The sequence below is a fragment of the Limulus polyphemus genome, unplaced genomic scaffold, assembly GCF_000517525.1.
Source record: "Limulus polyphemus unplaced genomic scaffold, Limulus_polyphemus-2.1.2 Scaffold4905, whole genome shotgun sequence".
NCBI lineage: Eukaryota > Metazoa > Arthropoda > Merostomata > Xiphosura > Limulidae > Limulus > Limulus polyphemus.
The window spans coordinates 17,905-44,605 of record NW_013670515.1 but is presented as its reverse complement, the minus strand read 5'-3'; the positions used below and the strand labels follow the sequence as shown (position 1 = coordinate 44,605).

The 26,701-nt window shown below is 33.6% G+C and overlaps 1 protein-coding gene across 2 annotated transcripts in view; it reads left to right on the top strand.

Annotated features, from left to right (window-relative positions):
- The first annotated feature begins 3,448 nt into the window (after positions 1-3,448).
- Positions 3,449-26,701, top strand: part of LOC106471855 (juvenile hormone acid O-methyltransferase-like) — a 32,616-nt gene continuing 9,363 nt past the window's right edge. The window contains exons 1-3 of one of the 2 annotated variants that reach the window (XM_022400468.1): positions 3,449-3,529; positions 5,348-5,635; positions 24,249-24,536. In XM_022400468.1, the coding sequence (XP_022256176.1) occupies positions 5,406-5,635; positions 24,249-24,536 (518 nt within the window). In that variant the 5' untranslated portion in view covers positions 3,449-3,529; positions 5,348-5,405. Of the gene's footprint in view, positions 3,530-3,963; positions 4,093-5,347; positions 5,636-24,248; positions 24,537-26,701 lie in introns of those variants that run through there. The other variant, XM_013932478.2, reaches the window with a different exon arrangement.

The window sequence follows — 26,701 nt, the reverse complement described above, 5'->3', positions numbered from 1 at the left end:
AAAAGAATCTTGTGCAGAATAACGTGTACTAGAATTGTATTATTATTTTACCAGAGCTGTTAGAATAGCATAAAATACCAGCACTCCTCTGTAGGGTTCAAAGGCCACCTTATGATTCCCAGAAGTCCAAATGTACCGATTAAATTCCTCCATTATCCCCGATTATTTCTATAGCCAAGTCTAAGGGGGACTGTACCAGAAAATAAAATAAAATGTCAGGACACCAGCTCGTGATACTGGATCACAGTTTCTCCCGTAACCTTATGTGTGGGGGGTATGAACCGAAAATGCCAGAAACACAAAATGCAATGCCAATGATCCTGAAAACTTATCCTTAAACCCACATTATGCCTGGCATATCTTCTGGAATAGGTGAATCCTCTTGGAGGGGGCTACTCCACGTACATGAAGAAACCCTTCCACCTGCTAAGTTTGGTCTTGCTAAATCTAGAACTGTAGAAGGAGTTAGATGGACATACATACAAACCTAAAAGTTGAAGTAATTTATGATAACTTGGAATTGTTGATGAGGACCTTTTTTGTACTTCATCAACGGAAAGTCTGGTATTACCAAAGTCAAAAGTTTCTGATGTTTTTTCACCCTTCACATTTTTAATTTGCTAATCACATTCAATCATATTCTCTTAACTAGCTGCAATTGATACATCCTGCCTTATAACAGTTTTAGAATGAATTTGTTTAATGATATAGGTAATATACAATATTTAAGGTATTACATGATTATATATTTTTCGTATTGGACACAAAAGTATAGTAAAACCTCGATATGTTTCTCTATGTTATTCTTTTTATTGTTTAACTTATTGCAAAAATAAACAATGACTAAATAAGAGAGTGTTTTAACCATTTACAGATTTCTACGAATCCATTTTGCCGAAGAAATTGTTAAACAAAATCCATTGGAAAATGTCGCAAAATTCTTAGAAGACTTTAGGAAAGAATTTCAGAAATATAAAGTAATTTATAATGTTCACGGAACAGTCACCACTCAACATACTGTTTTTGATATTTGTCTTCAATCTAAAAATTCTACATAGTGAATGCCGTTAATATTTCTTATATACAATATATAGTTCACCACCGATTTTCCGGCAACTAATGGTCTGGAACCTCCTTTAATCCGGACAAAATTACTAGAGCGCACTTGAACTTCCAGCGACCGCCAGACTAGTTCACTGGATGGCCACGGATGACACTGCGTGTGCTTTTTAGTGATGGGCTACTTGCATTGTAAGTAGGTACGTCACTATCGTGAAAATTTTCTTATAGATATTAAACTAGTGGCAAAAATTGCTTGAATTTTTTCATGAATGTTGCCAAGAATATATAGTTTAACAAATTAGTAGTAATCCTGACAGCCCTCAACTTCTAGACCTATGTGATAAGCTCTACAATTCCAGCAAAATTCTAAAATTTGCTACTTTGCGGTACTACTGCAACATTCTTTGTAAGTACAGTAATTAATAAACCTTTTTCACTTATACTGTACTATAAACCTGTATCATTTACACCTGTCCTAATGTATTCCAATAATTATTTAATTTAAATTTAATATTTGTTTTATTTACGTTTCTAGCAGTCCATGCTGCTTTAGAGACACGGGAGGGGTATAATTAGTGGGTCAGAGGTGTGTTGTTCAATTATTATTACGTGACCTCCGGAAAAACGGATAATACGGCAAGGCTCTGGAACCAAAGGTGCCGGAAAATCGGTGGTGAACCTGTACGTCTAAAATGTCATTAATTATTACATTCATTCAAAAATAAGGATAAATATTATAGGAAAAATAATTATCAATTAATCTGTAACTTTAAGAAAGTTGATTACTAATAGAATCTAATAAAATATTACAGAACTTGACTAATTTTGTGACAATAGAAATTAAAATTAATGTGCATAGTAAACAACAGTATTGAATATTACAGATTTTCATAGAGTTTCTTTGAAATAGCTAAGACGGAACAATGACATTTCTTTCTTTCCTTAAATCAAAACTTGGTAAAAGTTATCCAGTAATGCAATATGTATGCTTATTTTGTTGTTAAGTACAAAGCTACTCAATAGTCTGTCTGTGCTGTGCCCACCACGGGCGTCGAAACCCGATTTTTAACGTCATAAGCATTCACACTTACTGCTGAGACACTGGAGAACAATGTAGTATGCGTACAGAAACATTGCCATAATTACAAAGTCACATCAAGGTTGTGTTGTAACATTTAGAATTTTTGGAATTATTTTCATCAGTAGGGACTTCAGTGCAATAAAATTTACAACTACTCATTCGTTATTTGTAGCCACTATATCTAAAGTTTTATCTCATGACCGAAGAGAGAACGCAACTCGCAATCACTATGGGCTGGAATGTAAGAGCAGTGGAAAGAGAAGAAAAAAACTGATTCGCTTTTCCAAGTAACACCAATGTTTTGTTAAATCGTTGCAGCTGTAGTACGTAATGACTGAATAGATTATATTTCTACATCGTCTTTTTTTCACCGAAAATTTTTATCTTTATGTACTGCTACTTTTCCGAAAAAAAATTAAAAATTATTCACAACATCTTCAAAAATGCCTGCCCAGTACTGTAAATGTTTACAGTAATATATCATACATGGTTTAAAGTACAAGTGAAAAAAATTCGATTAGAAACTAACTTGTAATGTTTTGCTTTCTCGTACATACAACGTATCGTAGACTACTTTATCACTCACATGGGATCTGGTAACATGAGAACGTGCAATGTGTAGTCTACTAGATAAATTTAAAACGGAGTGTAATTAAAGAGATTAACCAGTAAAAAAAAATCATATATATGTATGTATAACATAGAAGATGCTGTAAATAAGTAAGAAAAACACATAAGTTCAACTCTCCCGGACAGTGGATACCTGAACACTTGATAAATGAAACAAAAAACTATAACCACTAAGAATAAGCATATCTCCGTCACACCAAACATGCTCACCCTTTCAGCCGTGGGTGCGTTATAATGTGACGGTCAATCCCACTATTCGTTGGTAAAAGAGTAGCCCAAGAGTTGACGGTGGGTGATGATGACTAGCTGCCTTCCCTCTAGTCTTACTCTACTAAATTAGGGACGGCTAACGCAGATAGCCCTCGTGTAGCTTTGCTCGAAATCTATAACAAACAAAACAAACAAACAAGAATAAGCAGAAAGAAATTTACGGGCACAGAATAATCTCCGATGTGAAAGTTCTATCTGAAAACGTACAGAGGCTATATAAACAACATAAAGTCAGATAATTATTCAGAAGCCACAACACGATACGATCAAAGTTAGAACATACAAATCCACCTAAAGACCCAACGGAGAACATAAACATAATTTTTGATTCACTGGGAGTTCTCATTTCGTAACGAATGAGGTAGGAAACTGAAGTTTTATTTAATGAACTGTTTAAAAGGTAGAGCAAAGATTCCAGCTCGCGGCTTTGGACTCAGTCGTGTTTCTTGAGTATAAATGAAAGGTCTCAGAAAATAAAGCTTTAAAGTAAGTAGTAGTTAATCTTTAACTTAAATAAGTTAGTTAGTAGGATTTCATTTGATTAATTATCTTAAGATTACACGAGGTTAGGATAGTTATAGTATCAAAGCTTTAAAATGTAAGCTCAGCGTTTTAGTGTTGTCAGTCCCGCACCAAACCATGGAATTGAGTTTGTTCATTATAGCAGTCGCTTATAATTTCGCTTTGTTGTTGTTTATTGTACTTTACGCTTGTTTTTGGCCCTAACCGCTTATTATTAAAAGTGGAAACATGACAAAGTACGTAGCGAATTATATATTTTCCAAATACTGCGTGATTCTGATTAGACTAATCTCACGCTGCGCAACAGATTATTTAAATTTATACCAGCCATTGAGCGCATTCAATTTTCTAACAAGGACAAATCAGACGGGATTCTGGGATAGTTTGCGAATTCCGCCACAACCGCCTAGCAACAGTAAATTGACGGTGGCCAGGCAAAAGAGAATTTGGCGTACATAAATTTTCTTATAACTATCATACAAACTTGATGTCACGAAGAAGCTGATCCATAAATTAATAAGTTATGGGTAAGGTGCAGTAAAACAAACTTTTTTTTCTATAATATATAGTCCTCTGACGTGAAATATAATTGTAGATTTAAGGTTATTGTTGTGTACCTTTTTATATACCACCCAGTAACTTTTGTGTGTCATAGCTTTTAAATTTTTTTGATAGAAATTTGTTAAACGTGCAGAGTGTGAATGTTAAAGGTACTGAGTGGATTTTAAAGACATGGTCTGAAAGTTGAAGAAATATTTTAGTTAAGCTGTTGTGTCTGTTGCTGTGTATTGGCACGTGTCGTTATTTAAATTTTAAATATCATAATTTTCTTTACAAATATTGCGTACACAGATTAAAGTTGAGTTACATAGTGACTTGTGGGAGACTAAAGATAAATCAGAAATACTGTTTTTACATACCTCTGATTTCGGGCCGTAATGGACAAATTAAGAAAAACTGGTAAAAAATACATTACAGTTAATTTGTGCTTATAGTTATAACAATTTTATAGGCCTGTTGGTTTTCCAGTATTTTGTCGGCTTTCAACGTTTAAACAATAACCTTTAAAGAATATTTGTAATCTAGATAATCGGATTGTTTTCATTTGTTTGATTTTGTTTCATTTATTCCAGTTTTTTGGTAGTGCTTTACTCACCAAGAACCGCAAAACGAATTTGAAATAAATTCAATTTCATAGCAATATTTGTGAAACTAAGAGAGCTTCAAAATAAAATACATAAAATAAACAATTTGTTTAAATTATTAATGGCTTGTTAAATTTTCTGAAGTTGTTATTCAAATTATTAAACCAATTTTGAGGTATAAGATTCTAAAACTATTTTGATAAATAAACCTGTTTTCATTTATGTTGAAGTTAGGTAAAAAATATTCTTCATAGACTAATCACATTCTACAAAAAATCACCAAAATCTATAGGGCTAAGCAGAGAGAAGTAATTTTAAAATGAATTTAAATAAATTTTAAAATTTATAAGTTCAATTATATTTTTGCGAGTGTTTAAGACTGTCGCTCGTCCATTCCATGATTTTTCTTATGATGATTGATTTATATGCTCTTTGAGCATGAAGTGTGACATATAGAATCTGTTTTGTAAAATCTTTTAACAATATAGCTAAAGGTTTACAGAAAAACTGAAAAGTGCAGTATTGTTTTCGTTAATGTGACATTAGTAAGACATATGATATCGCTAACCTGCAAAATAGAGTAAGAGGTTTACTTTCACCACATCTATATTGATACTACGGAACTTTAATTTTTTAGAATGAACCCGAAACCAGTCAAGTATTATTTGAATAGATCAAAATGAGAATATGGGTGGATGGAATCAAGATTATCTCATTATGTCTCGAAGATGATCCGGTGTAACTGGAATATTTTCTTAGACTTTAGATGTTGTTCAGGTGAAGTTACTAAAAACATGCTTTTATCACACTGTCGAAACTTGACTAAGATTATTGCCGTTGATGTTCAACCAGCATTTGTGGACTTCGCCAAGGAAACATTCGGTCATGAAAGAATTGAATATATGGGTCTGGATATAACAGAAAAGTAAAGAAAAAATTATCTTATTATATATGTATATGTTTTATTAAGTTATGTTAACGCGGTGTTTTTAAGAAAAAAAAAATGTTTTTTATTTCAGTAATTTTAACTGTTATATATATATTTAAGAATCCACGTTTATCTAGCTATTTTGTTTCCCTCTCGTTTTTATATTTGTAATACCAAATGGAAACGTACATTATTAATGAAGACTTTTATAATAAATCTAATTTCTTACCAAGTCAACACATGTAATAGCTGCTAATAGATAATGAAAGTGTTTTTGAAAAGTCAGTTTAAAATATAAAATTATAAACTTTAACAGCATCGAACTTTTCTTATTATAACAAAAATACTTCAGAATGTAGCATATTAATGCAGTAAAATATAAAACTTTAAAAATTTGTATGTGCAATATATACTAGATATATATATAAATACGACAGGCCTTTCTCTCCATAAGAAATTTCGGGGGTATTGTCACCAAAACCTCCTCTCCTTTACTTATTATAACACGATTGAGGCAACATTATAAAATATATTGTAAAATAATGTAAATATATAGTTATTTCTATGATATTTGAATGTTTTTTATCACCACATCTGCTGTGCGAATGAGGTCACTGTCTTGTCCGATGACAAGACAAATTGTTTAACAATTTCCTGTTAATCGTTCGTACACATAGAAGGAATAATTGAACATAACATTTTTATTACTTTTTAAGTTTCTAGTCCTGACAGAAAAATCGAAACCACTCCAAGGAAGACGATATATAAATTCAGATAAATGTTTGTATTCTAGTCGACGTTTCGGCTTACCCCTTTAGTTTGTTTTATTTTTTTTAGGCTTTTTGAAGGTCAAAGTTTTTTGTTAAGTCTTCAGGAAAGACGAAAGACGGAAGACTTTCGAAACGTCGTCATCTACACTTGTAGGTTTCTACAACAGGCAGTTGCTGTCCATTTGAAACTTAGGTTCAACCTAAACACAACTGAATCAAAGTGGCAATAACTAAATATAACTCTCTACTACTTGAACAGAAGGATTACTTGCATATATATTTAACGACAAAGTGACTGATGATAGAAATTGGAGAATTTTCAAAAGAAAAAAAAAACAACCTTAAACTTCCAAGAAATTACAATGAGTTTTATGGTCTTGCAAACGGAAAACAAGTTGAGTTTTCCATACCTAAACACCGTACGTATTTAACCCTTTCAAAATGAATATGTTAATTTGATAGTAGCGAAAATTAGAAAAGAAAAAAAAGCCTTCCTTTTGAAACAGCAGTTATGCTATTTAACGAAATATAAAGAAGTGAAGAAACTGAAAAAAAACAGCTGAAAGGAAACTTGAAAGGTTGATATAAAAAAATATAATAGAAACTTGAACATATGTTATCTTCGAAAGTAAAGTGAACAGAAAAAACAAACATGAGGATCAGTTATTTGATATTGTCAAAATAATGAGCCTTACTCTTATTATTATTATATATAGTAGTAGTATTTAGTAAGTAGGTTGAATAATATGGGTGTTGGGCTAAGGAGTTTTTTACAGTAGGTGTCTGTGACTTGTTGCCGATAAATTGAAAAATAAACGAACAGCAGGCACTGCACTTGTTTTACAAAATAACACACACACACATATATGTATATATATTCGAACTGGTTAAACTTATGTACAACAAAATCTTTACACTATATAGATCATAGGCATATCATAAACACTATATATAGTTTTCTTTTTCTTGTCAAAAGTCCACTTAGACCTATTCAGTTGCTTTAGAGTTTCTGTTAACAAGCTGAACTACCTTTCTCTATTTCTATTGCACTAGTATTCCGTGTATTATTCACTTAAAATTATAGCGTGAGCTACCTCAGTCATATACTACTCTTCCAGTAATCGTCTAATCCTCGTACTTCAGATATTGTCTGTTCCTTTTGTCAAAGTGCACGCAGGCTGGTTCAATTACTTTAGAACTCGCTTTGATGAAATAAACTATACTTCTCATCTCTTTAAAACTGTTAAGTTTCCTCTAACATATTTGTCGTTAGGCCTTTCACTCCTATGGCAGTTAACATTTAACTTTCCTTGGCCGAACTTCTACTTCCCGTGACTTTACTTTCTAGTCTGTCTGCTGTTCTCGCCAGTCTCATACTATTTATATATTTATCACTTAATAATCTGCTCGCCTTCTAGAAAGCTCTATATCCTCGATATCAATAAATTTCACGTGCTGTTCGATAGCCTCAACATCAATGAATTATAAACACAACTTCCAATAATCGTCTGCTTTTAACTCTTATTATAAAAGAACTAAACAATCAAGAAATATTAACTCAAAATAATTAATTACTACTACCTACACTAAACAGTCTTTTATATCTGAGATAAACCCTCTTCAAGAGAAATATTTGCAATACTTTTTTACTATATACAAAGACTGTTCTTAGTTCATACACTAAGTCTGCTCATACAGTCTGCTCCAACATTTGCAGTCTCTTTGATAGCTTTAAAGTGGAACCTGTAGATCTGAAGGTACAATGCCTACCTCGTAATCCTTGCACCTCTGAATGTATGCAAGAGGTTGATGGTCTGTCTGGATGAGGAACTCCTTCCCATATAGATAGTTCTGGAACTTCTGGATAGCAACTATGATTGCTAGACACTCTTGTTCAATTATGGAGTAGTAGTTCCCACTACTTAAAAGTTTTTTTTACTTATATATGTTACGGGAAACAGTTCATGTTTATGTTCTTGTAAGAGTACTGTCCCAATTCCAATGTTTGGAGCATCAGCCTGGACAATGAATGGTTTGTTGAAGTCTGGCATCCTAAGAATTGGCAAACTCTCCAATATATTCTTTAATTTCTGGAATGCCACCTGGTATGGTTGTTCCCACTTCACCTTGTTGGGCAAGCCTTTCTTGGTCAGTTCAGTCAATGATACAATAATTTCAGCATAATTTGGGATGATTTTCCGGTAGTATCCTACTAGCCTTAGGAAGAATCTGACTTGCTGCTTGGTCATCTGAGCTGGTGTATTTTGTATGTGGATTATCTTTTTCTTTTCCATGGCTATATTTTGGTCTCCAACTTTATGTCTAACAAACTTCAGCACAGAATATCCAATGTAGAACTTGGATGGTCTGACAGTGAGGCCTGCTGCCCTCACTCGCCAGAACAGCTCTCTCAGTCTCCTCAGGTGGTCTTTCCATCTTGCAGTGTATGTCAGAATGTCATCCACATACTCCTCGATGTTGGTGGTGTTGCGCATCCTCCTCCTCATAATGCAGTTGAATGTTGCTGCTGGGTTGACTAACCCAAATGGCATCTGCTTAAATTGGTAACATCCACCTGGTGTCACAAATGCTGTCTTCTCTTTAGATCCCATCTCCATCGAGATTTGCGAATAACCTTTACTGAGTTTGATCTTTGAAAATAATCTGGCCACATCTAGTTTTGCCATGATGGCCTCTGAGTTGCCCATAGGTTCGGAGTCAAACTTCGTCACGAGATTCGGCTACCGGAAGTCTATGTAGAAACGGTTTGATCCACCCATCTCCTTCGTGATTACAACTGTTGAATAGCAGGCTGAATTTGAAGGATTGATGATTCTGGCTTCCAATATTGCCTCAACTTTCTGGTTTATCAGGTTTCTCATTGCATAAATCATCTGATAGGGCTTCACTTTGACTGGATCTCTGGTTGTAGTCTCAATCTTATGTTGCACAAGGTCTGTCTTTCCTGGTTTAACCATGAAGATATCTCCATACTGGCATAGTAGGCCTTCTAATGTCTCATCTCCACCTAATAGTCTTAAGTCAGTAAGTCCTCATATTCTAAGACAAAATCACTGTCTTCTGGTTTTTCATACATGATGACCACACCTGCAACATCCACCTCTATTTCAATAGCCGCACCCATTAAGTCTTCTTCTCTTTTAAAATACTTCTTCAACAGATTGGCATGATAGATCTTGGTCTTCACATTCACCTTGTAATCCATTCTGTTGAGTACTTCCTGGACTTCAAAAGGTCCTTTCAATTGCAGTGTGAGTTTGTTGTGGTATTTGGGCAGCAGAACTAAGACCTTGTGTTCGAACTTGAAACGTCAATCCTTGACCTTCTTCCAGTCGGTTTCTGAGGTCTAACACATACTGATATATGTTTCTTACTTCTGACTTCTTCTCCCGTTCATAGCTCTTCCAATATTTGCATCGGACCTCGTACTGTTCTTCCATACAGTAACTCGAAGGGTGAAAATCCTGTACTTGCTTGTGGGACTTCTTGATAAGCCTTGAAGTACCTGTCCCAGTCACGTGGTCTTTCTTGGCACATCTTCTTTAGCATGCTCCTTAAAACACCATTGACTCTCTTACAAAAACCATTACATGGGGTGGTAAAGAGCTACCGAATACTGATGAGTCTGCACACTTCCTGCATAAGTTTTGAAGTAAACTGGGTCCCTCTGTCACTCAGGATTTCTCGTGGAAAGCCTACTCTACAAAATATCTCCAGTAGAGCTTCTGCCACTCTTTCTGTCTCTATCTTCACCAGTGCTATTGCTGCCAGATAACGTGTTGCATAATTGATTACTGTCAGCACACCGGTTGCCTTTGTCAGACACAGGCGCTAGTTGCCTAATCAAGTCCACAGCTACTCTTCTATTGCCTGGGTTTGTAACAGATCTAGTCCTAGGTGTGACATTAATCTGCATCCATCAAGAAAGGTAAGAGGGAAAGCAGTTCATTTTCTTCTAATGTGGCACATGTCAAGAATAATTCTTTTGAAATAAATGATGTAAACATAGCCTCGCAATTTGATGTGGAGAAGTGTTCAGCAGAGGAAGAAGTAAGACTTTGTTCCTCAACAAGCGAAATTTTTATTGGAGAAAAGAGAAAGGAACTGTAATCAAGACTGGAACATGGAATGTTAGAACAATGTTGAGGGTGGGATAATTAGAAAACACCAAGAAAGAGATGCTTCATGCCCACATTAACATTTTGGGACTCTTTGAAATACGGTAGATGAATAAAGAAGCTTTCAATAGTGGCAGGATAAGTTATCAATACCAGATTACAGGAAATTGAGAGTGGAGTAGCAGTATAGCTTGATGAAAAGATTGCAAAGGGTTTTATCAAGTTAGTTCAAAGAAATGATAGACTGTTTCTTGTCAAACTGATAACCCATCCAGTAGACATAGTAATAAATTAAATATACACGCCAACATTTGACAACAATTAAGAGAAGATAGATGTAGTAAATGGTGTTATTGTGCAGTCATTAAGGGTAATTGAAATGCAGTATTAGGAGAAGAAAGAGACTAATGCAACTGGTATCACACAAGCAGAGGAAACAGAAAAGTCAAAGAAAAGTGGAAAAATATATTGAAGAGCTTAAGAAAAAGCATATAGACTAGGAATAAAAGAAGAGGAAAGTGTAGACAGAGAAAACAAGGGTTGCAGTAGTCAACGTCATGAAGACAGAGAAGGCAGAATAGAACAAGCTGTATGAGAGAGGTGAATGGCAATCAGACTTTATGAAATCAATAGTGGCACTAATCCACCCCAAAAAACAAAACAAATGTAATTGACCTTTCAGGTTTCACAACAGTTAGTCTGATACCACACATGTCAAAAATCATGCTAAAATTTATTCAATCAAGGACTGAAAACAAAGCAGAGGTCTACATTATAGAGGGTCAATTTAGGTTTCGGAAAGGATTTGGAAGAAGAGAAGCAATTGAATGTAATGAAAACTATGAAAGGGCTTTGAATTTAACGAAAAGGTATATATCTGTTTCATTAATTTTGAGAAAACATTTGATAGAGCAAATTGGAACACCTCATTCAATGTACTCGGAATGATTGGAGTGAACAGGAACAATAGAAAGTTGATTGCAGTTTTGTACATGGGTCAGGTAGAAACAATGAGAATAATTGAAAGTGATTTAGATAATGTACTAATAGGAAGGAGGTGTAAGGCAGAAATGCATATTATTACCAACATTTTTCAATATCTGTGTAGAGGCATTGAATCAAGAAGTGTAGGAAAATATGACTGAAGGAATAACGATTAGAGAACAAATAGTGACAGCTTGCAATGTTACAGATAACAATTAAGTCAGTGCTGACTAACACAGAAAAAAAGGCTAAGACTTTTAGTTACAGAACTAAACAAAGCAGCAAATGGTTTTACAATGAAAACAAACATGAAAAAACTAAAGTGATGAGAGTATCAAGGAAAGGAAGTAGAAAACTAAACATCATTGTTGAAAGTAAAATGTTGGAGGAAATAAAAGAGTTTTACTACTTAAGTAGGTTTAACACATCAGATAGTTGGTGTTTTAAACAAATAAGAACCAGAACTGGAACGACCAAAGAAACCTTCAGAAATACAAAGAAGTTACTAACTGAACACTTTGAGAAGTAACTGAAGAACAGTATAATAAGGAGCTACATTTGAAGTGTGGCAACACATGCGAGACGTGGACAGTGTATAAAAAGGCATAGTGACTGGAAGGTTTGGAAATGTGAATTTGGTGAAAAATCATTAAAACGAGTTGGACTGAAAGAATGACAAATGAAGAGGTTCTACAACAAGCAGGAGAATAACGTGGACTTGTCCCATCAGTCATGAAGAGGATAAACATTTGGACTGGGCATGTGTTTAGAGGAAATGGCCTGAAGAAGGAGGCAATCGAGAGTGGCACTTACAACGCTAGAAACCAGGTTTCGATACCCATGTTGGGCAGAGCACATATAGTCATTTGTGTAGCTTTGTGCTTAACTTCAAACAAATCCTTGGAAGAAGATCAAGAGGAAGGATGATAATAATAGATGATGTCCAACAAGGAAGGGCTCATGGAAAGATGAAGATAGCAACTAAAGACAGGCCTAAATGGAGGGAAGAACTGCACCTCGAACCCACCTAAGGACAGAACACATAAAGATAATGGCATTGACCACTATACAGTTCCTGTTATTAATCATAAAATTTAAACTTTTCTTCAGTGATTCATATTTTAGGTAAATACAAATAATTAATCAAGTTAATGTTCCACTGATACTTGGAAAGTATAAACTCGCGACTGAATTTCATTAAATGGTAGTTAACTAATATTAAGGCTTAAGTCCTGGTCCATATGTTAGAGTTTCGGTTATTTTTCTCTTTATCTCACACGTAGTCAAAAAGCGCCAAAACAGACTTTCTTTTGGAAAACGGTGACGCAGTCTAAAATCGCGCGAGTTATCAGTAAACGCTTACTAAAGAACAGAGTAAACGACTGCCATTTAATAGTCCTGTGTAATACACCAACAGCCTTTTCAGCGGCATATCACATTTATGCGTTCTCGTCTATTAGAGGGTGTCAGATTCGTGAGATTTGACGGTTGATAGTGTATGGAATCAGAAAAACAATTGTTAAATGGGTAGCAATCATTAGTTTATTTTTTGAAACCGTTTGAAATTAATTTAAATTTGCAAATTTTTGTTGTCAGTGTTTAGAATTTGAGGACAAATAGTGAAATCTTGCAGAGTTGCAGATGAGAAGGCAATGCTGGCTAACACAGAAGAAAGGCTTCAACTTAGTTACAAAACTAGTGTCCTGAACAGATAATTGCATTTTAAAAATATCTATAGAATTTTGCATGTAATAAGATAGCTTCAAATAGTATTTATTTGGAAAGAAAGACATCAAATTCCTTATTATGTAGGCAACATTGGTTATCCAATGTTATTGTTATAAATGGCTTCCAGCATTGTTTGTGTGGTGAAAATAACCTAAAGATTACCACAAGATTATTTATATATATTACTTGTGAGATAATACTTCCAATGAAATTTTTATAAAGGTAAATGACTTTTAATTTACAAATTTACAATTAAAATTCCCAAGCGAGACCTAATAATGTTTTACATTAGTGACCCAAAAATCTTGAGTTTGAGTCTTGATACTGCTAAACAACAAAACAAACTTCACACTTCCAGATACGAGTACTTCATTTGGATGGCGGTTAATTCTGCTTTTGGGTTAGAAAAATTCTCTAATGAGTCTCTGCTCATCCTCTACCCCCACACCCTATACTGGTGGTCATACCCCTGGTTTCATGAGTTTGGTTACCATGTGACGTGTTTAGCTTCACGCGAATATTCGAAATAAATGAACCAAAGCCTTAGAAAAATATTCCATTTGTTATTAAAATATATTTTTTTCACAGCTACTATTAGCAAGGTTTATATATAAGCTACTTCTAAAAATAATTTAAGAAGTAAAAACTAACGCCTGAAAATTTGTAACAATTTATTCATCTTACTATAATGGAGCAATGGCGTGACCTTCTATATATCTATCTATCTATGTGACCGAAATAATAAATACAATTGTGCTGAAATACATGATCTCAATGCCAGAAGTGATGCCTCCCAGTGATACAGTGGTATGTCTGCAGACTTACAATGCTAGAAACTGGGTTTCAATACCCGTGTTGGGAAGAGCACATATAGCCCATTGTGTAGCTTTGCACTTAATTACAAACAAACAAACCAGAAATGGTTATTGAGGCTCATGAAATGTGACAGTAAATCCACTGTTCTACAAACAAACACGTCGATCGTCCTGTACAAAATAATAATAATTTTCAAGTCTTATTTTTGTTTACTTTAGAGATGTTCTATATGTGCTTTGGGTTCATGGCCGTAGCTAGCTATGAGGTTATATCTCCGGTTGTTTTTTGGTTTCATTCACTTACACACACACACACACACCACACGTATATATATATCGAATATATATATATACATAATTGTAAGTTATATCTTGAAATGTAAAAAAGTTAGACTTTGATAGATTATTGGTTCTGATTAGAATAATGCTAGAGTACCTTATTTTGACTAGATGTACTGTAGAATGTACATTTGTGGATACGTTTTGCAAATAAATACTTTTCTTTCTGTAGTGCCCAAAAATTTCCGACGTGAATGGGATTTAAAATAATACGAATATTTTACAGGATTTGAAGATTTGTTCGAAATGTATCGAAAGTTCGCATATGGAACTGGTTTCAATATATTTCGAAGTAGCTTCGGAAATGTGCTACAATATTTAATATAATGAAGGGCAAGGAAAGAGGAGTTTTTGTCAAATATTTTGCTCCATTGTCATGACATCTTAAAAATTAGAAATTGTTTTAAGATAACAAAAATAAACATGTTTGTAAATACACAAATGATATATATGCTGAATTATGAATACACGTTTCAGCATACCTCTTAATTAATATGTTACAGAAATTCTTTACTTATCCACAAAACATGATATAAAAATGACATATCTTTAATACTTCTTATTAAAACCATTTTAAAATTACAATGACGATTTTTACAAAATAAAAACAAACACCCAAAGACATTATTTCATCACAACCTTTTCTTTCACTCTCTTATTTTTACTATGATAATTTATTTTTATACATTGATTTCAGATTAATATAAACGTATCAAACAAAGAATTAATACATCATTCTTTAAAATGTTACTTAAATGGAGCAAAAAAAAGATAACTTAAGAATAATTCTGTTTAGAAAATGTATAAATAGTTTTAAAAACATAATACATAAACACAAAATATACTTAAATAACTTAATTATTAACAACAATTAATGTGATACAGATAAGAAAGAAGTTACTGAACATTTAGATGATTTATCACTAAGCATGATAATTGCTATGATCGAGTGTTTCACAGCTTGTAAAACTAATATCATTCTGTTCTTCTACCAAATGTGTTTTTGTGGGGAAATAATAAAAAGAAAAACCACTACTTAGCAATGAGTTCAGTTTATAAGCATGTATTATCTCCATGTTTCATAAATAACAGCTTCATTTCTGTTCTCTAGATGACAAAACAAATTGTTCTTATATAACAACCGTTTGTGACTTTTAATTGCACAAACATATCTATCAAAATAGTTTCAGTAAAAATAAATATAGAATAATCTAAATTAATATTCAAGGTATCAAGAAGATCAAGTATTTATGCAACTGACAGATCTGTGTACATGCTATTAATGTCTGAGTTTAAAAACACCAGCTTCTTAATTATCAAAACAATACATTATTTAGCAGTCTGTTTGTGTTCAAATTTTTATTGGGGCTGAGTGTGGCCGCTGTGTGTATCATACTTCTGGCCTGGGATCAGTATGATCTCTTCCCTATTAATCTATATGTCCATAGCATGTGGTGGAATTGATTCTATGCATTGAGTCAGGGTGAAATTGGAATGCGTGGGTTTTATCCCCTTCTCGTCGGTCTGGCGTACTTGTATCATCCTTGAGGAACAATTCCAGATTTACTGGTTTCTAGTGCAATCCGAAATTAAAGAAACTGATATGACGATAATATTATATATTACTATTGAATTATAAAATAAAACAAATGTTCACTTATTAACCTACTTCAATGAAATTGTTTAAAAAAAAGAGAGGAAACAAGTAATATAAAAACTTGCAAAACTAAGTGTTATGTAGGGATGGCAATGCCAAAAAGTACAGAAAAAAGCAGGGATGAAATCACACAAGAATCACTACATAAATAGACAGTAAGTATTGAGCCAATCTTACAAGCTTATAGTTATTAGCCAATGTAAAACTATATACCATTATTCAGCTTAAATGCTTTTATTCAAATCTGAATTCATTAAACTGATAGGAGGAATTCAACATTTAGTTGTTGATAAAAGTTATTCTTGGAAAGAGTTAAGCCTTGATGTATTTCTTTACATTCTCTCCAAATGGACACTAACTCATTGCTTAGTCTTTTATCATCACTCACGTGTTTTCCAAGTTTTATATACACCTCCTTCTTTATTTTTGGAAATATATAAGTACTGCCTCAGTGCTGACATACAGCAGATAATATCAAAACATAATGGAATGATCATGAAATTAATTAATTCCATATTGTATACAATACAGTTTGTAAGAAGATTGGCATTGCTACTTTGGGGGTTAACACTATTATTCTGAAGTCTGAAACATTTATAGGAAAGCAAAACCTGCACCTCATCGTACTCCACTACATTTCTACGTGATCCGTGGTGTGTATCTCTCCATTACTGAGAAAGAAGTACTTTCCAAAATGTTGACAGATGGCACAACTGTTTGATGAATAGTTTGAATTTAAAACTCACATGGTCTAATATACATGATATGGATCCCCACTGAGAGCTGTGATGCTATTGAGTATCTTCTCCAGCATGGCAAAAACATATAAATAGTATCTTCGAATTGACGTTTCTAGGTCACTGCCTCCATAACAACTTCATTTTGAAAATGACTCATCTCTAATACCCATCCTGCTGCTAAATGCTCTAACAATTCTGTTTGTCCACATTCAAGAGCCTTTCATATTGCTTGATCATGCAGTAGAGTGGATTCTACATCTGCTTGTAATACATATTGGGAGAATCACCTTGCATTTTCTTATAAATGTCCATGGAGACATTTGATGAAATCTTATGATTCTACAACAGTTGTTCCTCTTTGTACCGTAGACCCAATGACACCACCTAACAATTCTATCACTCAGTCCCTAACCATTTAAGATATCCTGCATTTCATAGCTATTGCTATACAGAATATCCATCCGTATCAACGTCCACTAGTCATGGACAACATCAATCACACAACATCGTATATTTTTGAAATTCGTATGCAGCTCACATATTCTGGACGTAATACTCATTTTCAGTTATGACCTTAATGGAGATTAAGATGACCAAGCGACGTGAGACAAATTGTCCAATTTTCTTTTCATCAACATTCTTTCATTACACCAGAATTATCACTCTTGGAATAACTTCTGTGTACCAACTTAATTAACTGCTTCCTTCACAGTGACATATTATTTAAACTATCTCAAACTGCCAGATTATCTAGTTAAATCTTACATCACAATTACAATCCCATGGGCATTAGAATGGGGGAGGGTTGTGGAATGTAATACAATTACTTTTCCAGTTCGAATATATAGACTGCAGCTGGGCCAGAAGTTACTTATATACCTCATATTTACTCTATATGTTGCATATTGTGTCATTATTCTCGCTACTATCTACATTCGAAGTGGAGATCCTCTGCTTCATGATTTCTTCCTATACATAGATTGATATTTTCATCTATACTGTTATGATCACTATTAATCATCTCAGTAAATCTCCTTCTGAATAACATCATATTCATTCTACTCTGGACAATATTACTCGATCTCATTTGTTCCTTTCATACGGTAGTCGTCTTGAATCTAATACCATTCCTAATGTTGTTGTGATATCGGTAAATTTGGTTTCACTAATAAAACTTCTCATTACTCATCCATTTGGTAGGGATTATCTTCCAATTCTAATTCGGTGATACTTTAGAAATACATATGTGAGAAAAGTGATTCAAAAGGCTTCTTTGAGCTATTGAGATGTAGACTGGCCTTCTTACCAGATTCATCTCTACAATGTTCTGCAGGATATAATTGTAGAACTAGCTTCTCATCAACGTATCAGCTCTTTTGCTAATAAGTTTGAAACTTTATATAATTCAGCCAATTCCCAGGATATTCCCACAATAAGAAACCTCCATTACACCATCAATCAATGTAATTACCCCTCATTTACTCTTCTTTATTTCGTGATTATTCTCGATCCAGAGGCTTAGTCTTTCTCCAATTGTCATTAGATGTGTATTCAACTTACATTAAGTAAATATATTCTCGCAGTAACAGTCTCAAATGGCAGAAGGAATTTTCCAAGTTCCTCTGGACACTTGTATTGATTTAAATTATTGACTGACCAGTTATACTCATCCATTTACCTGATCATAGATAATACCTCTGCTCCAATAACATTTATTCACAAATGGTCCAACAGCTGTGGCTGATATCAATCTAGCTGTATAGGATAAGTGTAATACTGCACCAGGCCTGGATAGAATTATTTATAAACATCTATGCCGTACTCCAAGGAAGTTCTTTCTGCTTAAGTCTTGTTCACAGTGTATTTTACTTACACTTTTAGAAATGCAGTAAGTCTCCGTCAATGTATTTAGTACCACCTTTGAACATATCCTTGTTAAGCATCTACACGAATGTCTTGCAGTCCATAACCTATTCCCACATAGATTTTGTTACATCTTTTTCTACACAGTATAAACTTCTCTGCCTCGCAGAAACAATAAATAATAATTGTAACACGAATCAATCTTTTTGTAAGATCTTTTTTAAGCTTGAAAAGGTTTTTGATGTGATCTGGCATCGTGGTTTTATTTTCAAGCTTTGTTCTATGTCTATTTGACTTTATTATTTTCGTGTTCAAAAATACATTCCTTACAAGTTTAAACTTCATTTCTCTCAAAGGCATATTCTCAAGACCCTTTATCCTCCACGCAGGTCTTCCACAAGGATCAGTTCTGTCACCTCTTCTGTATATCCTGTATTTTTCCAATAGGCCAGCCTCTTAGTGGCACAGTGGTATTTCTGCGGACTTACAACGCTAGAATCCAGGTTTCGATACTCGTGGTAGACAAAGCACAGCAAGCCCAATGTGAAGCTTTGTGCTTAATTACAAACAAGCAAACCTATTGGCCACAAGTAAAATATTTTAAGTAAGCTGGTGATACTGCCAAAGTGGCTACCTGCTTGTCCATGGTCACGTTAAACAGGGTTTTACAAACAACAATCAATCGTTTCCTTATTTGGTTCAGTCACTTGTGTCCTACATTCAATACCAATCATAACATAGCTATTCTGTTTGATCCAATCGAAAATAAATATCTACCATCTACCGAAACCCTGATCTCTTTAATGTTCGTATATAACATGTCACACATGTTATATATGACACTTATATTGACCGCAGTTAAGTATTTTTGTGCCACCTTTGATAACCATCTTACAAAGAAGACCCACTTTCCAACAGTCACAATGATTCAGCCTTCTTCTGTTTCTAACTGGAGTCATTTATGGTTTGAATCAATCTTTTGTCCTCTATTCTTATAAGGCGTACATTTATCATCGTACCATGGTTTTGTGAAAGACGTATGGTGTTAGAACGCAATGATATATTTGTGATTTTCAGAATAAAGCTACCCAATCCAACCCTGGAACTGTATGATTGCAATAAATTTCCAAATATCCTTCATCATTTTAATAAGCTTGTTATCGTATATATATCACATACTACTTCCTGACTCACAATGTCATTCTTGCTGAAGTATGAGATGTTCCTTCCAGAGGGAGTTCAAGGACAAGTTGTTTGCTCTTTGAAAAACCTGCCCCAGTATACTTATCCTGCTTGAAGGTGTTTTTCCCTCATACCTCACTTCATTTCAAATTCTCTCTTTGGCCATGAAGTAAAACTTCAGAATGTAGTGGCAATGTATAATGGATGGACAGGTTTCCCTTTCATTGAACTGAAATAGATTCCAAATTGAAAAATGAAGAGTATGAAATGATGCTCGACAAATGTTCAAAACATTATCAGCATTTTCTTTTCAGTTGTAACCCTCTGCTGGCCCAGAAGTCCTATAGACTATAGTGAAATGACAATAGAAAGGTAAATATTGCTTCGCTCTTTCAAGCATCACTGATGAGTCGTGAATTCGGCGAAACTAGTCTGTTACAGAGTTAGTAGGAAATCAAAGAATTGATTAGGCTTCTAACTCATCTTTTCTTCACTAAAATTGTTGGATCTTGGTATAGTTCTATGTATTAAAAACAACAACAAACAAACAAGCGTATATTTGGAAAAATGCAGGTTTTTAAAATATTTTCACAAAAGAAAACCACTTTGACGAAACTAGCAGACACAAGTGTTTTCAATTTCTCAGACAGGATAATACATTTTATATTGAAATGTTACAGGTATTTTTAATTCGCGATTTTGTTGTTGTTAAACATGCATGCTTACAAAAGTCTGCTCAATACTATAAATGTTGACAGTAATAGCTCATGCATTATTTCAAGTGCAAATTAAAAATTTTAACTATGAACTAACATCTATTGTTTTTGCATCCAGGTACCTACAACATGTCTTTGACTACTTATCATTCTCATGGGATCTGGTAGCTTGAGAATGTGCGATGTGTAGTGTACCAGCCGATTTATAAAAAGGGCCATTAACGAGTTGGATACACTTGACAAAGATAAACACCAAGGTTAAGCAGGAATACGTTTACAGACACAGCACATTCCCTTATATAAAAGGTCGATCTGAAAACACAGACAGGATATGTAAACAACATAAAGTCAGAACAGTATTCAGAAACCATAACACAATACAATCGCAATTAGAACATACAAGACCAGCTAAAGATACCATGTAGAACGAAAACACCAATTAAAACATCCCATGTGATTGTGGGTTCTGATACAGTGTAAAAACAAAAACACACAATTCAAGCACATGAAGACGAAACAAACAAAAACACTCTCATACCGACCTAACTGCAGTAGCCCATCAATTAGCGAATTATTTTGTTTCTTTGAGAGCAAAGCTATATCGAACTACCTTCTATGTTCACTGAATGAATAAAATACCATATTTTAGCGTTATAAGTCCATAAATATATTTTTGCCTCACCGGGAGAATATGCTAGAAACGGAGATGATATAATAAAATTAATAATTGCAAAATATTGCGATATGATTCACACAACTAATAACACACACAGGCAATCTAACATAGAATAAATAGAAATCGTTCTAGATAATTAGTTACTTCATGTAAACAGCTGAAACTAAGTGTATAAATTTATTGACATCTAGCCAAAAACTTCATTAAATAAAACTAGACTTAGATGTTTATATAACCTACTAACCATGCAAATAATAGAAAAACAAGCATTATAATGTGGTAGATATGTTGTTTTATTAGGGTAATATGTTAATTAAAATTTATTAATCAGTATACTTTTTTTCCTTGCTCATCAGTTAACCCTTCAGAATTTCTATGGATATTAATTTATATTTAACAGCTAGTGGGATCTAACGAAAAAAGCTGTATGTAGATTAGAATGTAAACTTAAGTATCTACCGACTCAAACGTTTGAAGAAGTACACTTATAATTACACTTTTGTTGATATGAAACTACAACATCAGTTAATACGAAAGAACATTAAAAAAGACGATTTTTGATTGGCTGGGGTTCTCGTTTTGTAACGAATAAGGTAGAAAACTGAAGTTATATTTAATGAACTGGTCGAAAGGTCGCGCAGAGATTGAAACTCGTGGTCTTGGACACGGTCGTGTTTCTTGAGTGTGAATGTAAGGATTCAGAAAATAAAGCTTTAAAGTAAGTAGTAGTTAATCTTTGATTTAAATAAGTTAGTTAGGATAATTTCATATGATCCAAACTTTAATATTTAAGTTAAGGTTACACGAGGTTAGGATAGTTATAGTATCAAAGCTTAGCGTGTAAGTGTTGTCAGTTCCGCATTACAACCGTCAAATTGAGCTTGTCCATTTTCGCAGTCGCTTATAATTTCGCTTTGTTACTTTTTATTATAATCCAGGCTTGTTGTTGTCAATTATGATGAAAATAAACAATATAGCTAAAGCGCATGACAAATTCAATACCATTTACCGACGCAAAGCCTAAACACATTCTAACTGCATGATCCTGATTACACTTTAAATCCCATCCTGTTTTTATGACTTACGCAACAGGTTGATTGACTTTATATCAGTGATTGAGCACTCCATATTTTCAAACTAATCGGGTGGTAACCGAGGCAAGAAGACGTTCAATGACTACCACTTAATTTGTGAATTTCATTAAAAGTAGCTTTTCATTTTTCTGTTAGAGTTAGGGGGGGGAGGTAAGGAGGGTATTTACTGTTTGAAGACTCGTTAATCTACTTATAGCTATCACACAAACTTGACATCAAGTAGCTGATCCAGAAAATATATGAAAGGCAAGATGAACTGGCTGAAATGTCTTTGCAAAACCCCAGTACTCCGAAAGGCAATAGAATACTCCCCCTCCCTCCTCACACACACACACACGCACGCACACATTCTACTTACATATATACTACTCGACATTAAACCCTCGTTTTGGGTTCTACAAGTAATTTATTTCCAATTGCACCACTTATATATAGTGCTTGTGCCCTGAAGTATAATGCTATGAATTTAGGGTTACCTGTGTAATTTTTATAATATAGTAACTTGTAACTTCTTTTGTGTCATAAAAAAGTGTGCCTTTTTATTGACTATTTTAAAGAATAAACTGTTTAATTGTTCAAAATGATTATTAGTTTAATGTTCACGTGACAAAAAATAAAGCATTGGGAAGGTTGGGCTTGTTTCAGGTTTATTGTAAAAGTCCAGGTTATTTGTTTCCTAATGGAAATATGACAATCGTATGCAGTCCGACAGTTAAAGCTAATATGCAAGTTTTGTGGACTCATTTTGAAAGTTGAAGGAGGAATTTAAATGTTACTGTTAGTGTTAGGCTGTTGTGTCTGTATTTGTCGTTATTTATCTACTTTTATAAATATTGGGTACGTTAAGTTATACGAACATAAGTGAAACCTTCTAGACGTTAAAAACATTAATACACCAATTACAGGTACTGTTTTATTTTAAATTAATTTTAACCTTTCCTAAGGTCAGGCGCTCGAGGCTTAGGAACACTATGCTATTGTTTCGTAGCAGAGAGTATTTTTTATTTTTTTTATATTTGTCCTCAGTTAGTATGGAACTATATCTAGTCTGGGCAAACAGATTGTTTTCAAATGACTGGTAAAATATTTGTTTTTACTTACCTAGAATCAGGTTTCTTTGTTACAATGCCCACTACAGTGGCTCAGGGGTAAGTTTGAATTCCTGTAACGCTAAAATTGCTCATTGTACATCTTGGTTTCACAAAATATAACAAAACAAACAAACAAACAAAAACTACTGACATACAGATGTGAAATCGATTCAAGTTTCTAGCAATATCTACATCAAAAACACTTCAATTTAAGATACATAAAACATTTCTATGAACTCTTAATGGATCTGTTACAATTGGTGAATGTTGGTATTCAAATTTTAAGCTGGTATAAGATGGTAAAACTGTTTGTAAAAATTAGCTTATTTCTACGTATAATAAAGTTAGATCAAATATGTCGTAATCACGTTCTTCAAAAAGCATCAAAACCCAGGAAGGGCAGCGCCAAATTTCCTGACTTAAAAAATCTAAAATCTGGGAGTGGATTTCAACGTGGAGGACAGAGTGCACATAATCCATTGTGGAGCTTTGAGCTAAATATAAAGAAGAATAAAATCTAGTGGGCTTCAGAGTGGGAACTAATTTTGAAATGGATTTACATAGATTTTGTTTTTGACAAGGCCAATTATATGTTTGTGAGGGTTTAAGACTGTCGTACATCCATTCTACCACTTTTTAACCATGATTATTTTATTATAAATGATCTACATGTTCTGTGAGTAAAAAGAGTGAAACATGCAATTTACTTTGAAAAATATACCATTATTAATATAAGCTACATAAAAACTGAAGGACAGTATTTATATATTATTAATATGAAGTTTTGACACAGCGAAACTTCCATTTTTTTTATAGAATGAATACAAAACCAGCCCAGTATTGTTCGAATAGACCAGGAAATGTTTTAGAATGTATAGATTCAAGACTATCACATTACGTCTCGAAAATGACTGGGTCTAACTGGGATGTTGTCTTAGACTTTGGATGTGGCCCAGGCGACGTCACTAAAAACATACTTTTATCACACTGTCCAAACGTCACCAAGATTATTGCCGTTGATGTTCAGTCAGCACTTGTGGACTTCGCCAAGGAGACATTCGGTCATGAAAGGATTGAATATATGGTTCTGGATATAACAGAAAAGTAAAGAGAATATTATTTTATAGTTATAATTCTTTATATATGGTTGTTGTTAATTTACGTTAACGACGCGGTTTTATGAAAAATGCTTTTTTTTTATTTCACCTGTTTCAAAACTGTTTAAATTTTAAAGAATGTATGTTTATTTTTGATCTAGTTACTGCATTTTTAACGTTTCTCATATGAAATGACGTTGTACAATGATAATGAATTCCTTTATAAGATATCAAACTATACTCACCAAGTCTATATACGTAATATATTTTGTCAAATAATCTACTGTTAACACAGACGTGAAAGTGTTACTGAAAGGTAAGTTTTAAAATATACATTTGTAACACCTTCGTACATTACTTATTATAACACGATTGAGACAATACTTTAAAATATTGTTGTGCGTAAAATTTTTCTACATCACATTTGCTGTACGTTTGAGATTATTGTCATACCCGATGGAGTTGTTTGACAGTTTCCTGTTGAAACAATATACTTAGCAGTTACTTGTTCGCACAGGGAAAGTGTAATTAAGCATAAAATTATTTTATGTTGTCGATCATTATGTGGTGAGACTTGAGTGAACAAGTGATGTGAAGAATAGAATACTCCTAAGATACATCGTAAGAAAGACAGCTAGAAGCTAGAAGTTCTGGGAAAAAAGGATTAGAGAAGGAGACGGAAGAATGTCAACATCTGAGAAGGAAAAAGGTATGCAGGAAAATGAACAATGAACTAAGAAAGAAATTGGTAAAACAATAGAAATTTGGTAAGATAGAGAATGTCGATAATTAGAGGAATGGAATAGAGAAGGAAGATTGGACGTACTGTAAAATATTGTAAAACAAATCACAAGAAAACGACAAACTGGTGTAAGTAGTATCACACAAGTAGAGGAAGCAGGAAAAGTCAAAAAAAAGTTTATAGAGTATATTGAAGAGCTCTACGATTAGGAACAAAATCCACATAGACTTGAAACAGAAGAAGAGGAAATTGTGGACAAAGAATCCGAGACTCATGCTATCATTAAAAGTGAAATAGTTACTGTAATCAAAGGTATGAATACAGAAGGTATCAACAGAATCCCTTCAAAAATAATAAAAACTATTAGAAAAATAAATGACTTGACCACCACACTCTGCAACAAGCTGTATGAGAGAGGCGAATGGCTATCAGACTTTAAGAAATCAATAGTGATACCATTTCGAAAGAAACCAAATGAAAATGACCTGTCAGATTTTAGAAAAGTTAGCCTGATATAGTTAGCACACGTGTAAAAAAATCATGACAAAATTTGTTCAGTCTAAGAAAGCAGAAGCATACATTATAAAGACTCAATTTAGGTTTCGGAAAGGATATGCAAAAATAGAAGCGATTGAAGTAAAGAGAACTACCTGTGAAAGGGGCTTGGAATTTAACGAAAACATGTCTATCTGTTTCATTAATTTGAGAAAGCATTTGACAGAGTAAATTGGAATACCTTATTCAATTGTACTTGGAATGATTTGAGTTAGCAGGAAAGATAGTTGATAACGACTTTGTACGTGGGTCAGACAGCAACAGTTAGAATAACTGAAAGTGAATTAGATTATGTACTAATAAGAAGGAGGTTTAAGGTAGGAATGAATATTACCACCAATATTTTTCAATGTCTACGTAGAGGCAATAATATAAGAATAATGGAAAAATCTTACTGATTGGAAGGCAAATAGTGAGATCTTGCAGAGTTGAAGATGATAAGGCGGTGTTGGTTAATACAGAAGAACGGCTGTGACTTTTAGTTACGAAACTAAACGAAGCAGCAAAACATTTTACAATTGGAATAAACATGAAAAAGACTAAAGTGATGAAGGTATCAAGGAAATAAGTTGGAAACTAAACTTTAATGTCAAAGGTAAAACGCTGGAGGAAGTAACAGTTTTGCTATTTAAGTAGGCTTATCACATGAGATGTTGGTGTTTTAAAGAAATAAGAACAAGAATTAAAATGGCCAAAGAAACCTTCAGAAAGACAAAGATACTATTAAACTAACCAATTTGAAAAGGAAACTGAAGAACATAATAATAGAGAAATGTCTTGAATGTGGCAACATAATGCGAGACGTGGACAATGCGCAAAGAAGAAATTGTTTGTTTGTTTTTTGAATTTCGCGCAAAGCTACACCAGGGCTGTCT